The 14,171-nt window shown below is 36.6% G+C and overlaps 1 protein-coding gene across 37 annotated transcripts in view; it reads right to left on the minus strand.

Moving 5' to 3' along the window:
- The window catches only part of CEP350 (centrosomal protein 350), a 155,825-nt gene that overhangs the window by 14,372 nt on the left and 127,282 nt on the right, over positions 1–14,171 (minus strand). For all 37 annotated transcript variants that reach the window (XM_078356183.1, XM_078356184.1, XM_078356181.1 and 34 more), the window contains 6 exons: positions 12,920–13,059; positions 10,908–10,990; positions 7,075–9,071; positions 5,792–6,199; positions 5,547–5,693; positions 3,095–3,217 (listed from right to left, as the gene is read on the minus strand). In XM_078356183.1, coding sequence (XP_078212309.1) covers positions 3,095–3,217; positions 5,547–5,693; positions 5,792–6,199; positions 7,075–9,071; positions 10,908–10,990; positions 12,920–13,059 — 2,898 coding nt within the window. The remainder of the gene's footprint in view (positions 1–3,094; positions 3,218–5,546; positions 5,694–5,791; positions 6,200–7,074; positions 9,072–10,907; positions 10,991–12,919; positions 13,060–14,171) is intronic.

A 14,171-nucleotide genomic window follows, 5' to 3' on the forward strand; every position in this document is an offset into this window, starting at 1 on the left:
CTCTGAGTTCTTGCTTGTTCATAAAAGATTTTATTTTTCCTTCAGTTGTGAAGCTTAGTTTGGCTGGATATGAAATTCTGGGCTAAAGGTTCTGTTCTTTGAGGATGTTGAATATTGGCCCCCACTCTCTCTGGCTTGTAGAGTTTCTGCTGAGAGATCTGCTGTAAGTCTGATAGGCTTGCCTTTGTGGGTAACCTGACCTCTCTCTGGCTGCCCTTAGTATTTTCTCCTTCGTTTCAACCCTGGTGAATCTAACGATTATGTGCCGTGGGGTTGCTCTTCTTGAGGAGTATCTTTGTGGTGTTCTCTGTACTACCTGGGGTTGAATGTTGACCTGCTTTGCTAGTTTAGGAAAATTTTCCTGAATAATATCCTGAAGGGTATTTTCCAGCTTGGATTCATTCTCTCCGTCGCATTCAGGTACACCTATCAAACGTAAATTTGGTCTTTTCACATAGTCCCACATTTCTTGGAGACTTTGCTCATTCCTTTTTGTCCTTTTTTCTCTAATCTTTTCTTCACGTTTTATTTCATTAAGTTGGACTTTGACCTCTGATATCCCTTCTTCTGCTTGAACAATTCGAGTGTTTAAACCTGTGCATACTTCTCGGAGTTCCTGTATTATATTCTTCAGTTCCATTATTTCACTCATACTCCTCTCTAAGTTGTCTATTCTCAATAGGATTTCATCAAACTTTTTTTCAAAGTTCCTAGTTTCTTTACGTTGGGCTACAACATGTTCTTTTAACTCACCAAAGTTTGTTATTATCCATTCCTTGAAGAGTGATTCTGTCATCAGTATGCGCTCGTTCTCCATCAAGCCTTGTTCCATTGTTGATGTGGAACTGTGATCATCTTTAGAGGGAGAGGCGTTCTGACTTTGAGTATTCTCAGCTTTTTTACGCTGGTTTCTTCCCATCATTGTAAATTTATCCTCCTGTCGTCTTTGAAATTACCAATTTTCAGATTAGGTCTCTTGAGTGGATGTCCAGGTTGTTAGTTCCCAGGGCCAGAGCAGTGGCGTTAAAACTGATGGTGCTTTTTTGCCCAGGATTCTCCTGTCTGGCTTCCTTCTTGTTTCCGTAGTAGGCGACTCTGCCTTCCCGGGGCTCCAAACCTCGGTCAGAAGGGGAACCGGTCCCGTTTACTCTGCACCGAGCGCTGCCGCGCCGAGGTGCCGTCGCAGCCGCTGCGCCGGGCTCTGGTGCCCTGCTGGGGACCCATGCTGGTCCTCCGAACCTGTTTACTCTGCTCAGAGAGCTGCTGCGCCGAGGTGCCGGCGGAACGGCTGCACCGGCCACGAGAGTCGCGCTGGCCACCCGTGTGTTTCCTCCACTGGGGGATCTTCTGCTCCATGAGCGACCAGAATTTGTCTGAAAGTGTGGTGTCCTCTAGTTCTCCGCGCCTTCCCTGAGAGCTGCAATCCCGGGTTGTTAGTGATCGGCCATCTTGGATCATTCCGCTTATTCATCTTTAAGATCTAAGCTCAAATGTCACTTCCTCAGAGAAGCCTGCCCTGACCATCCTCATTAGATCAGCTTCCTGTGGTTTTAACAGCACCCTACATTTTTGTGCTCAACTTATAGCCACACACTTGTATAATGATATATTAATGGCTAATTTCTGCCATCAAACTGGAAATCTATGAAGGTGGGTCTATGTCTGTTTTGCTTAGTATTTTAACATCAGTCCTTAATTAGCAAATTTTTGACTCAATGTATACACAGAGGTGATTTATTGGGGATACCATCAATGTAACTTATAGATTAGATGAACGTCTCTCAATATGCTTTTTTCTTTAATTCCTAAGAAGTAAAGGAAGTAACAGCTTGGAAATTATAAACAATTCAAACTTTAAAACATGATAGACATATGAAAACAAATTCACTTTCTTGAGATGCGAAGATCTATGAAGAATTAGTTGATTAAAATCTTGTCTCTTATTTTACTGGGCAAGTCACTTAACATCTAAATGTCCTCATTTGTAAAATAAAGAATAACATTAGTCCTTCCTACCTCATGTAATTATTATGAGGATCAAAGAAGGCATAAGACACTGGGTATGGTGGCTCACGCCTGTAATCCCAGCACTTTGGGAGGCCGAGACAAGAGAATCACTTGAGGTCAGGAGTTCGAGACCAGCCTGGCCAACATGGCAAAACCCTGTCTCTACTAAAAATACAAAAATTAGCTGGGCATGGTGGCAAGTGCCTGTAATCCCATCTACTCAGGAGGTTAAGGCATGAGAATCAGGGTGACAGGGCAAGACTGTGTCCCAAAAAAAGAAAAAAAAAAATGAGGCATAAGAAAGAATGATAAACTATAAAATACTAAGCAAATGTTACTGCTATAGTTATTACTGAGTAAATGAAACACTAGAGAGGTACATACCTGAGAAAGATAATAAATTTAAGTATTATACTTTCATTATATAAATGTGAATTTTTCTTTCTTTTTTTTGGATAAACACTTTTCTAATGTTAGAGAAATATGTTGCAAATCCAAATAAATCCTATCCAGGGAATGTTCTGGATAATGATAACAGTGATGATGTTGAGGTAACAGCTAGTATTTACTGAGTTATATATGAAGAACTGTTCCAAGTGCTTTACACATATACTCATTTAATTTTCTTAATAATTTTAACAGGTAACTACTATTATTGTCACCTTCACCTTGCAGATAGGAAAATGAAGCATAAAAATGTTAGATAAACTTGTCCAAGATAACACACCAAGTAAGTGGCAAAACAGAGATTTAAATAGGCAGTCTGGCTCCAGAGTCCACATTGGTCTCTTTTCAATTCACTAGCTTAAACTTTGCTTCCATTTGAGTTTCAATTTCTCACCTTCTACATAAAATGCTCCAAACAGATTAAATGTTCATCTACTGAGTACAAAAGAAAACAATTTACAAAACTGAGGGGTAGAAACACAGCAAGTAAAGGCTTTAAGATTTTAATACCATAGACTTAAGATTATATCCCTTTTCCTTTTAGAATCTAACTACACTTTAAAAGTTACTACACTTTAAAAGTGTAGTTAGATTTAAAAGATATGGTCAAACTAAAAACAGTTTGGTTGTACAGACTGACCAGGATATGATCCACTCGGTCTCTTTTCTTTCTTCCAAATTTCATCATTTTCTGCCAATCTGTTTTGTGGTTTGGCTCCTTTTTAAGACTGAATAACTTAAGTACTTCACTTGCGATGAAGCTCTGTAGAAACAAGAAAAATACATGAAACACAAACAACAGAATTTCTGAGATTCACGTGTTTACAATGCAGTAATCGGATTCATGCTAAGAATATATTTACAACAAAATTATCATACAAATTTCTTCTGCTTACAGTTCCATGTAGCAATTTGAAGGGAAAAGCATTCCAAATGCTGAGACTTTATTCACTTACACAACATATAAAAGTGAAACCTGGCTGGGTACAGTGACTCACGCCTGTAATCCCAGCACTTTGGGAAGCCAAGTCAGGAGGATCACTTGAGCCCAGGAGTTCAAGACCAGGCTGGGCAACATGGTGAGAGGCCTCATCTCTACAAAAAAATGTACAAAGTTAGCTGGGCATGGTGGTACAAGTCTGTAGTTCTGGCTACTCAGGAAGGTGAGGTAGGAGGATTGATTGAGCCCAGGAGATCCAGGCTGCAGTGGACTGAGACTGCACCATTGCACTCCAGTCTAGGTGACAAAGTGAGATCTTGTCTAAAAACAACAACAAAGTAAAACCCATTGATTAATTCTGCAAAGAAAAATCACTTTAGAGCTCCCTTTACTTACGAACCACCATTAGCTAACCCCAAGCTGGCAACACTACTAAAGAAAGCATAAAATAAATCTCTGAATTGGAAAAATCTCATAGAGATTTTTGGGACAACATAATGTGAGAAATGCAAAAGACTGCATCTGGGATAGTTCATTTTGAAGCACCAAAATTCAAATATGTTAAATTAAAAATATTAATCAACACTTCAGTATGAAAAGGATAATAATTTTATTACCAACAATATTTGAACTAGCACCCTTAAAAACTTTATAAAATGCCATGTCAATATTAAAATTAGTGGGTAGCATTTATTGTATGCAGGTAGTTTGATTGTTGGTATATATTATGTATCTTGTCTTACTTCAATTTATTGCTATTACTAATTTATTTTATTACTTTTTATGGTTGTTCTACTAAAAAATAGTGCTCTTAACAGGGTAAGGGACACATTTATGAATCAGAATCACCTGGAAAGATTCTCAAAGTACCAATGTGCCCGCAAATTCCATCACTCCCTACCTGTTCACAGACACACATACATGTGTTCAGACATTTATTAATTGTGGAAGGGTAGAAGGAATGGAGTATACAAGTGTGTTTTTAAAGAGCTACTTACTTTAAGCCAGGGGCTGGCAAACTTTTTCTGTAAAGGACCAGACTGTGAATATTTTAGGATTTGTGGGCCACATGGTCTTTGTCACAACTACTCAATTCTACTGCTGTAGCAAAAAGCAGCCATAGATAACATGTAAACAAATGGGTATGACTGTGGTCCAACAAAACTTTATTTATAAAAACATACAGGGGGCTGGATCTGGCTCATGGGCCACCATTTGCCAACCCCTGAGGTAAGCATACATCCCATCTCATAAATATCTGTTGCTGTTCTATCAGTATAAAATATTTTTAAATACTTTCTGTGATCAAGTAAGTCTGAGAAATACAACTTTAAAGCTTTGCTATTCAGCATGGTCCTGGGACCAGCAGGACCAGCATGACTTGAGAGCTTGCTAGAAATGCAGAATTTCAGGTCCTACTCCAGACCTACTAAAATAGATTCTCCATTTTAACAAGATTGTCAGATCATTCACATGCTCATTAAAGGTTGAGAATCACTGCTCTGGAAATATAACCTTTCTTATAAAGAAACATGCGACTAGGCAGAGCAGACTGCTACCAATGTGACTTTAAGGTTCACACTCCTAGCAGCTTCTGGGCAAAGGTTTTCAAAGGTTTCTTAGATAACAAAATAAATATATTTATGTATCATATTACTATCCTACATAGGTCAAAACCACATTACCAATTTGAAACCTCCAAAGTCAAAGACAGAAAAGTAACACCTGTCCAGGGCTGGCATACTGAAAACACATATACATGACATGTTTTCATATGTACTTTTAGAACATTATACCTATCTCTACAAGCCCCAGAAACTTACCTTAAACTCCTATGAGTTGCAAAAATTTATCTCCTTGGGTATTTCCTGATCTTTCTTAAATATTATAATTATGTATATATAGAAAATGGTAAAAGTCATTTTTTTTTTTTTGCACAAACTTGAGGATTCAGGGTTCCCTTTCACTCTAATCCCTCCATTGTTCATGGATTCAGTGAATCAACAAATCTTTATTAAATATCCTGCTATGGAATGGTCCTGAAGACACAAAGGTTAATAATACAGAAGAACACCTGCTTTTACAACATTTATAGATTTGTGTAAATGAATGACAAGTCAAGAAAGAAGACACTTTATAGTCTGCAGTTTACCTTGATTTCATCAAGGTTATTTGGATTTTTCACTCGTCGGAAATAACTAGAGTTGATTCTACATGGCTTCATCCAGATAGGCTGATTTAAGTTGGGATCCTCAGCAAATATTTCCTCAAAAATCTCTTTTGTTAAATCAAAAACCGCCTTGATAGAGAAAAAAAGACAAAACACAAAATGGCTAAGAATCCAAATTTCAGACAATGGGAGAAAAGTTTAAAAACTAAAATTATCCTTTTACCTACCTGTTTGTAGACCCTTTTACTAGTGCTTTCTATATCAAGACCTTTACTGGCACAGCCAAGAAGTTTTGTAGGAATACTGATGCTATGAAGATCATGGCCTAATTCTTTCCACTTCCAAAGTTCTTCTGCTGCATTATGTACAAGAATCTCTACTTCCTCTGCAGTATGGGGGACTGCCAGTAACGTTTCACATGGCTGCTGAGGTTCTCTCTTAGGTTCTGCCATTAGAGGTACAATGGTTTCTTCTGCCTTATTTTTTTGGATCTTGTGAGATGAGCTCAAACCAAAGTCTTCATCAAACCAGTCTTGATCATCTCCTAATGTGCTCAGGAACTCCCGGCTGAGCTCAAGTTCAGCAAGTCTCTTAGCAAGTTCTTCCTGCCCACTGGCACCAAATACTGGGCTCTCCTATAGAAATGGAACCGTTCAAACAGAACACCATTTAGGGACCTCAGATCATTTTTAAAATACAGAGTAAATGTATTATTTATATATTTAATATTTCTCTGTAAGTAAGCAGAAAAACAATATGGTGGCTACTAATAAACAATTTAAGACAAATTTATGCTGTTCTCTCAATTCTACTTATATAAACCTATATATAATTGAAGTCTTATAAAATGTTTATTGATTGGGCCTCTCCCTCATTCTGTTTCTAAAGAACTGTCTGCCTACGGGATATGGAAATGGGATATAAAATTTCTCACCTGGTCACTATCTGACTCAAGTTACTCAAAGTCATTACTTTTGCTCAACTGTCCATGGGCAACCTAAACAAACTGATGGTCTGAGTGCATGTCATAGTGGATGTATTTCATTTTACCAGAATTAACATCACAACTGCTAACCTCTGCAGGGCAACCATGACTGAGTAGATATGTAAACAATTTTACAGGTAAAAAAGAATTGGGTGGTGAACTGCTGGAAAGCTCCATGGAACGAAGTTGTTCAGTGAATCTGGAAGGAGATGTAATCTGTGGACAGTACAGAGGTTGTCAGCAGTTTAAATGGATGGTTCAGTTCCCTAAAATCTGCCAGTGCTTGTGACAACCCTACAGTGACTACTCATGACATAATAGAGGACAATTACACTTCAGCCAGAAAAACAGCTACAAGGCCTTTAAAAACTAGTATAGTGATCCTTCTCTAATAAACAACACATCAAGGGAGAAAAAAAACCTATTAGGAGTCACAGAATTAAAATGTACTATATAGGCAACGTAAGATGCCTTGTTAAAGGTGTCAAAAGGTACAATGACACTCTTTCTAGACAAAATACTCACCGGTCTGGGACACATATCTGGAGAGGAAATCTCTTCTTTTTCATCTTCCAATTCAGACCTTAAGAAGCAACTTGTAACACTTGGTGACTGTTCCTCAACATTTTGGGATAGGTCTTGGGGTGGTACTTCCTTTTGGTCATCACCAAGAAGCTCTTGATTGCTAAGCTGGATTTTCTCATCCCTATTTTTTTTAATTTGTTGTAGTTGATTGACTGTGTCCTTTACAAAGACTTTTAGTAAACTGTCTGTCAGTAAGCTGACTGTTTCCAGTTGTTCCTTTGACTTTTTTTCCTCATTTAGTGATGACTTCAGTTGGGCTTCCAGTTGGTTTTTTTCTCTTGTTAAAAGATCCAGAAGTGGTGTAGAAGGCTTTTCTGAAACTTCAGCATATAGGTTGTCTTCTTTTTCTGTAAACTGCTGTTGCTTCTGCAGTTCTTCAGAAAAGCTATTGTCTAAAGTATCATCTTCTGCAGCCATAGAAACCTTTCCTGTGGCATCAGAAACGAGGTCTTTGTTTTCCTTTGAAGAAATCAGTGAATTCGCTGAAGACTGCTGGTGAACATAGGCTTCAAGTACCCCAGAAATGTCCTGTACATCGCCTGTTTCTATTTTAAGGCTTCTATTTCTATTAACTGAGGTTTCTATATCATTCACACTAGGTAGGGATTTCTCATAAAAATATTCACTTATATCCTTTTCTCTGTCTTTTGGACCCTCTGTATCATTTTGCTCTTCATTATAGTATTGATACTGTTCATCTGAATAAGAGTCTTCATCTTCATTAATGTCTACATAGTCATCAAAGTTTTCTGGAATGTGAGATATTTTTTGAGGAGGAGCAAAAATACCATGCTTTTCTTTGCACTCAAAATATGCAATGCCATCATATGTTCCATTGTTATTTCCTTCAGGTTTATCTAACTCCACTCCGGCCCAAAATCCTTTAGCAAAACTAGTCTCACCTTTGAATCGAAGAATTCCTGGCTGAACATTTCCAATCAACACCCTATCACCAATGTGGAAATCCAATAACTCATCTGCAGTAGGAACTGAGGCCAAGGAAGGAGATTCAGTAACTTGCTGTTCATGCTCCACATCACTGCGCTCCTTATTTTTCATAAGCTCAGTAGGGGACTTGAGTTCCAACATCCTTTCAGAGTGAACACTGCTGTGGACAGAAAGGCTTTTCTCACTTAGGCACTCACTGATTTCATCATTACTACCAAAGCTAGTGGCTCCACTTCTAGAGCTCTTCATTGGCTGTGACTTATCTCTGCAAGACTGAGAGTCTTTCCTGAGTGACAGCAAAGATGAGGCCTCAAAATCATCTTTGTATAATTCAGCTGAAATTTCTTTCTTGAAAGAAGACATTTCAAAATCTTCAGAGTATGGTATCTCTTTAGGAGCAAAAAGATGTTCTGACCAAGACAAATCATTTTCCTTTGTGTTCTTTTGAATGTCTTTTTCTGATTGGATGTTTGGACTATGATTCATATCTTGATCTGACTGTCTCTCTTTCAACATTTTCTCATGTTTTTGGAGATTTTCAATGGCTAATCCAATTAGGTCTTTCTGAACATTTTCAGAATCTAAAGGAAGATCTTTCTTTGAAAGAATTTCAGATGCGTCTCCCTGTTCTAGGTCTAATTTCAGTAAGACATCAGATTTACCTTGTTTAGAACAAGTATCTTCAATCTTACTCTCCTTCAATTTTGTATACTCTACTTCTTGTATTTCTGATTTTTTACCAGATTCTTCAACCTTGCCATCTGACACACCAAGAATTCTACTAGTGGCATTTAATTCTTTGAGAAGATGTAATGAAGGTACATTTTCTAGAGACTCTCCAGATTCCTCCCTGATTTTCCTTGATGATCTGAGAACTGCAGATGGGGTCTGAAAATCTTCTGCTCGACTGTCCCATTCATTTACTCTCTTTGCATATGCAGATAAAGATCTTTCTGATATTGATCTCTCAGACACTGACAGTGAAGCATCTTAAAGAAAAAGAAATCATCATATCAGAATTATTTAATCACAATCTTTCAATTTAGTGAATCAAAGTTTACAGAAAAGCCAAATTTTCATGGAAAAAAAAAACCCAAAACCCTCTGGTTAATAAATATGACCTGTTGTGGCTACCTTATAGTTAAGTTTTTCTTTTAAGAAAATATCACCTGTATCAACAATAAATAGAACATTAAAAATTACTAAACATTCTAAAGTCTGGAATAATTTCTTAAGTGTTATCTTAACTTATAAAGCGAAGAAAAATGGATCTAAGTTGATGAAGCCAGTGCTTTGCACATTCATCCTCAAATCATGCAAAAACAGAATTGTATGATGATTATTACAAACATTTTTGTGAAGGACAAACAGACTTCCATATATGCTTCTAAAAGAATACATTTTCCCAGGAGCTTCATCTAAGCTCTTGAATTAAAAAGAAAATAGATCAACTATTTCTGCAAATATAGCACTTTAAGAGCTAAACTTGCAAAATATGAACAAAGTACAATATAATGAGCTAACAAACCAAGAATTAAAGTTTTGAATTCAAATCTCTTTTTTTCCTTTCTTTTTTTTTTTTGTAAGAGTAAGCATCTTGTTCTGTCACCTAAGCTGGAGTGTAGTGGTCATAGCTCCCTGTAGCCTTGAACCCGGGCTCAAGCGATCCTTAGCCTCAGCCTCCTAAGTACCTGGGATTATAGGTGCAAGACACTGTGCTTGAGTCTATAATCCCAGGTACTTAGGAGGGTTGGCCAAATCTCTATTTTGTCACTGATGTTTCTTTGTGCCTTAGTTTTATTTCCTCACTGAATTGCATTTTATTTTATTTTTTGAGACAGTGCTTCACTTTGTCACCCAAGCTGGAATGCAATGGCTGATCACAACTCACTCTAGACTCAACTTCTTGGGTATAAGCAATCTTCTAGCCTCAGCCCCACAAATAGCTGGGACTACAGGTGCGTATCACCATGCCCAGCTAATTTTTGTATAGATTGAGTTTCATCATATTGCCCAGGCTGGTCTCAAACTCATGAGCTCAAGTGATCTGCCCACTTCAGCCTCCCAAAGTGCGGGGATTACATGCATGAGCTGCTGCACCTAGCCTACATTTTATTTTCAATAATTAATTTTCTTTTGGTTAAACTGAAAATGTATATAATTATTTATCTGAGAAATAGTTAGGCTGAAAACATATATAGCCAGATTAAAAATCTGGTTGGGGGAATTTAGAGATGCTGATGATATACTCAGCTATTTAATCTTCATGCTTCAGTTTTTCTCATAAATTTTGGACAATAAAGACTGATTCAGTTGGGTGTGGTAGCTCATGACTGTAATCTCAGCACTTTGGCTGAAATGCTGGTAAAGTTCAACCTGGCTAGGTAGAGGACTGCTTGAGCCAGAGAGTTCCAGTCCAGCCTGGACAACAATGGTGAGACCCCCATCTCTTTAAAAAATGAAAAAGATGAAATGGGTGTGGTGGCATGTGTCTGTGGTCCTGACTCCTTGGGAGGCTGAGGTGGGAGGATTTCTTGAGCCCAGGAGGTCAAGGCTGCAGTAAGCTATGATCATGCCACTGTACTCCAGCTTGGGTGACAGAGTGATACCCTGTCTCAAACAAAACAAAAACAAATTTAAAAAAAAGGATTCACATAGCCAATAAATCACTTTAAAATATAAAAGTAACTTTAAAATATTAAATAAATCTATTTAAGAAATTCCCTTTTTAATAAAAAAAAGCTGTAAAGGCAGTATTTTGCAGACCTTTGCATAAATCCTTAGACTATGTAGCTACAACTGAAATATTTTTTCTAGTTACATACCAACATGTTCAGCAATAGACTCCAGGGATCCTCTGGAACGTTCTGACTCTGTTAGTGATTTCCAATTCTTTGCCGTTTCAGATCTGATGTGTAAAAATTAATGAGCAGAAAGAAATATATTATTATAATAACTGGTAACAAAAAGCAGACATTCTTTTTATTTATTTTTTTTGAGACAGAATCTTGCTCTGTCACCAGGCTGGAATGCAGTGGTGCAATCTCAGCTCACTGCAGCCTCCACCTTCCAGGTTCAAGTGATTCTCCTGCCTCAGCCTCCCAAGTAACTGGGATTATAGGCGCGCACCACCACGCCCGGCTAATTTTTGTATTTTTAGTAGAGACAGTTTCACCATGTTTGTCAGGCTGATCTCGAACTCCTGACCTCATGATCCACCTGCCTCGGCCTCCCAAAGTGTTGGGATTATAGGCATAAGCCACCACGCCTGGCTCAAGTCTACTTTTTAATCCTTCACTATTCTAAAATACGTCTCCTATTTTCTATTCTTACTACTGCTTACGGGAGGCCTGGCTTAGACTATTTTTCTTCCTGCTTCTAAGCTTACTCTTTTCTATTTTTCCTCTATACTGTGGTCAGAAAAATCTCTGTAAACACAAATATGATTGTGGTTAAAAGCCTTCAGTAGCTTAAGAATATTACAAAGCCATTTAATAGCATATTATGTAGAAATTAAAATGTATATAGTATAATGCGAAGTGTATATGTAACAAAAACACACACAAAATCTAAGCATAAAAGATCCTAGAAGGAAACATATTTATCTAATTGTTGACGTTTGCTATTTTGGGATAGTTGGGTATGGTATGCCTTTAGCTTTTTTCTTTTTACTACTTCCCCAGAAATAATAACAGCAATAATAATAGCAGCAGTTAATACACAATGCTTACTGTGTCCTAGGCCCTGTTAAGTCTTTTAACCCTCATAACAAGTGTATTAATCCGGTATTATTATTACTCCTGTTTAATAGGGTAGAAACCCCTATTTAAAAAACTCAAGCACAGAGGGGGTTAAAAAACTTGCCCAAAGTTACAGAACCAGCTAGAACTGGAGCCAGGATTCAAACTCAGGTAATGCTAAATTAACTGTAATGAGCCCGCATTACCTCTCTAACAAAAAAGTCCCCAAATCTTTTTAAACAAACCTTCAAAGGCTCTACATTTTCTAAAAGGTAAAATACAAACTACTAAGAATAAATGAGTACAAGGTTTTTCCACAATTTGGCTTTTATTTATTTTTCCTTCTGCTAACTCCAGCAATATCCTATTGTGTTCAACTTCTATGATATGCCTGTTTTTTTTACTTTTAGTCATTCATGAATAAACTTCCCTCTGAAATGACCTCTATGTCTCAATTGGACTGATTTGTCTAACCTTGACTTTTTGTTCAAAACTTAGTTTAAATATTATAACCTGACTTCCTAATATACATTGCATATTCTAATGTTTTAACTTGGTATCTTCTCTATTTGCTTACTGACTGCATAATATTCTATCGCCTGCATAGAACCATCATTAACTGAGCTATTCATCCATTTTTGGACATAAAAATTGTTTCCAATGTTTTGTGACTATAAAGAATGTTATGATAAATATATTCATGCAAATAGAGATTTTCAGTACCCCATATTTTCTCAAGCTAGACTTCCGGGAGTAGGATTACTGGGTCAAAGGTTACAGACTTTTGACTTCTGAAACAAAGCAAAATTGTTTTTTCAAAGGTTCACATCAGCTTATGCCACTACGAGCAATATTAGAAAGTACCATTTTCATTGTACCCATCAGACTGCAGGATTAAAAATGTACTTTAAAATCAGTATTTTATAAATATAACTTTTAATTGTAATACATGAACATTTTAATTTACTGACACTAAAAATATAAAATATTTTTACTTCTATAATTTCAGTTACTTAAAAGATAGCTTCTATTGAGAATATTTTCTTATTCTTTTCTCAAACAAGGCAGGATATAGACAAGTCATCAAAAATTTCTACCTGTGTAGTGGTGTGAGGGGTTTGATCTTAGGTTTTTCAGAAGCTGAGGAGAGTGTTTTAATCTGAGGCTTGGCTGTTGGTGATGTTTCCAAATCTCGGCTAAGCTCGGCTTCAGTTTTCTTAATAAATTCATCATATGACTAAGTTTAGAAAAATGAGAGGAGTCACTAGGCAGAATTTTTAAAACCCATTTTAAATTATAAAATAGTGTATTTTAAGGTAAAATAATCAGTAAAGAAGATATAATATAAAAATCTCCCTTCCTGTCCCCCGCAACATCATTCCCCAGAGCACTATAGTTAATCTGTATATCCATCTCAAAATAGTCTATATATAAGCAAGATACATAATTGTAATCCCAGTATCAATTAAGAAACGACATTCCAAATCTATAGAAGTTTAATACTACGAAGCAATAATTCATACCTTGCCACATTAAAAACTTCTTTAACTGATTATATTATTATTCTCTAAAGGGTACACTACTACTTTCATGGTATTCTTAAGAAGTTAGCCATTCTGCTCTGAGTTTCAATGGCAGTCTCTTATGGGCTAAGTACTTAAGGATACAAATTATGAAAAGAGAAAGGTATGGTTGACAGTATGATAGCGGAGAATTTAAAAAAAAATGTTTCTTGGTTATTACCCATTCTGAAATAAAACTTTACTAATTTATAATTATAATTTGTATGAAAACTATATTTATAATTTTATAATTTGTAAAACTATGTTCCCTAGTTTTCTGAGCTGAAGTCCTTACTTTTACAGCTCTCACTATTTGAGACTAGTGTTTTGTTCAACACCGTATGTCTGGTATACAATGTGCTATTCACAATGCCTGGTTCAAAGTGGCCTATCAATAAATATTTATAGAATGAACTAATATGGATGGATGGATGCTTGTCAACTGCTACAGATCCCTAACATCTGGGCTGAAATCACTAATTTTACGACTCTCTTCATCCATGCTATCTTCAACTGAATTGTCAACATTTTGTTAAAGTAACTCCTGGTATTACAGGATAGCTAGGTGTTCTACTCCTACACCACAGCTAGGTGTTCTAGCTTGGTAGGTATACATGAGGACTATGAATACTAAGATCTGAAAGCTCTACATATAGGAGTGCAGTCCATTTATTAAATCTATGATCAAATAAAATCCAATAGACTTTTTATATGAACTGCTATGCATTATATATTTTTATCTCATATACTATAATTTGAAAAGTTAAATACAGAATTTTCTTTTGTC

Source organism: Callithrix jacchus, chromosome 18 (assembly GCF_049354715.1).
Source record: "Callithrix jacchus isolate 240 chromosome 18, calJac240_pri, whole genome shotgun sequence".
Taxonomy (NCBI): domain Eukaryota; kingdom Metazoa; phylum Chordata; class Mammalia; order Primates; family Cebidae; genus Callithrix; species Callithrix jacchus.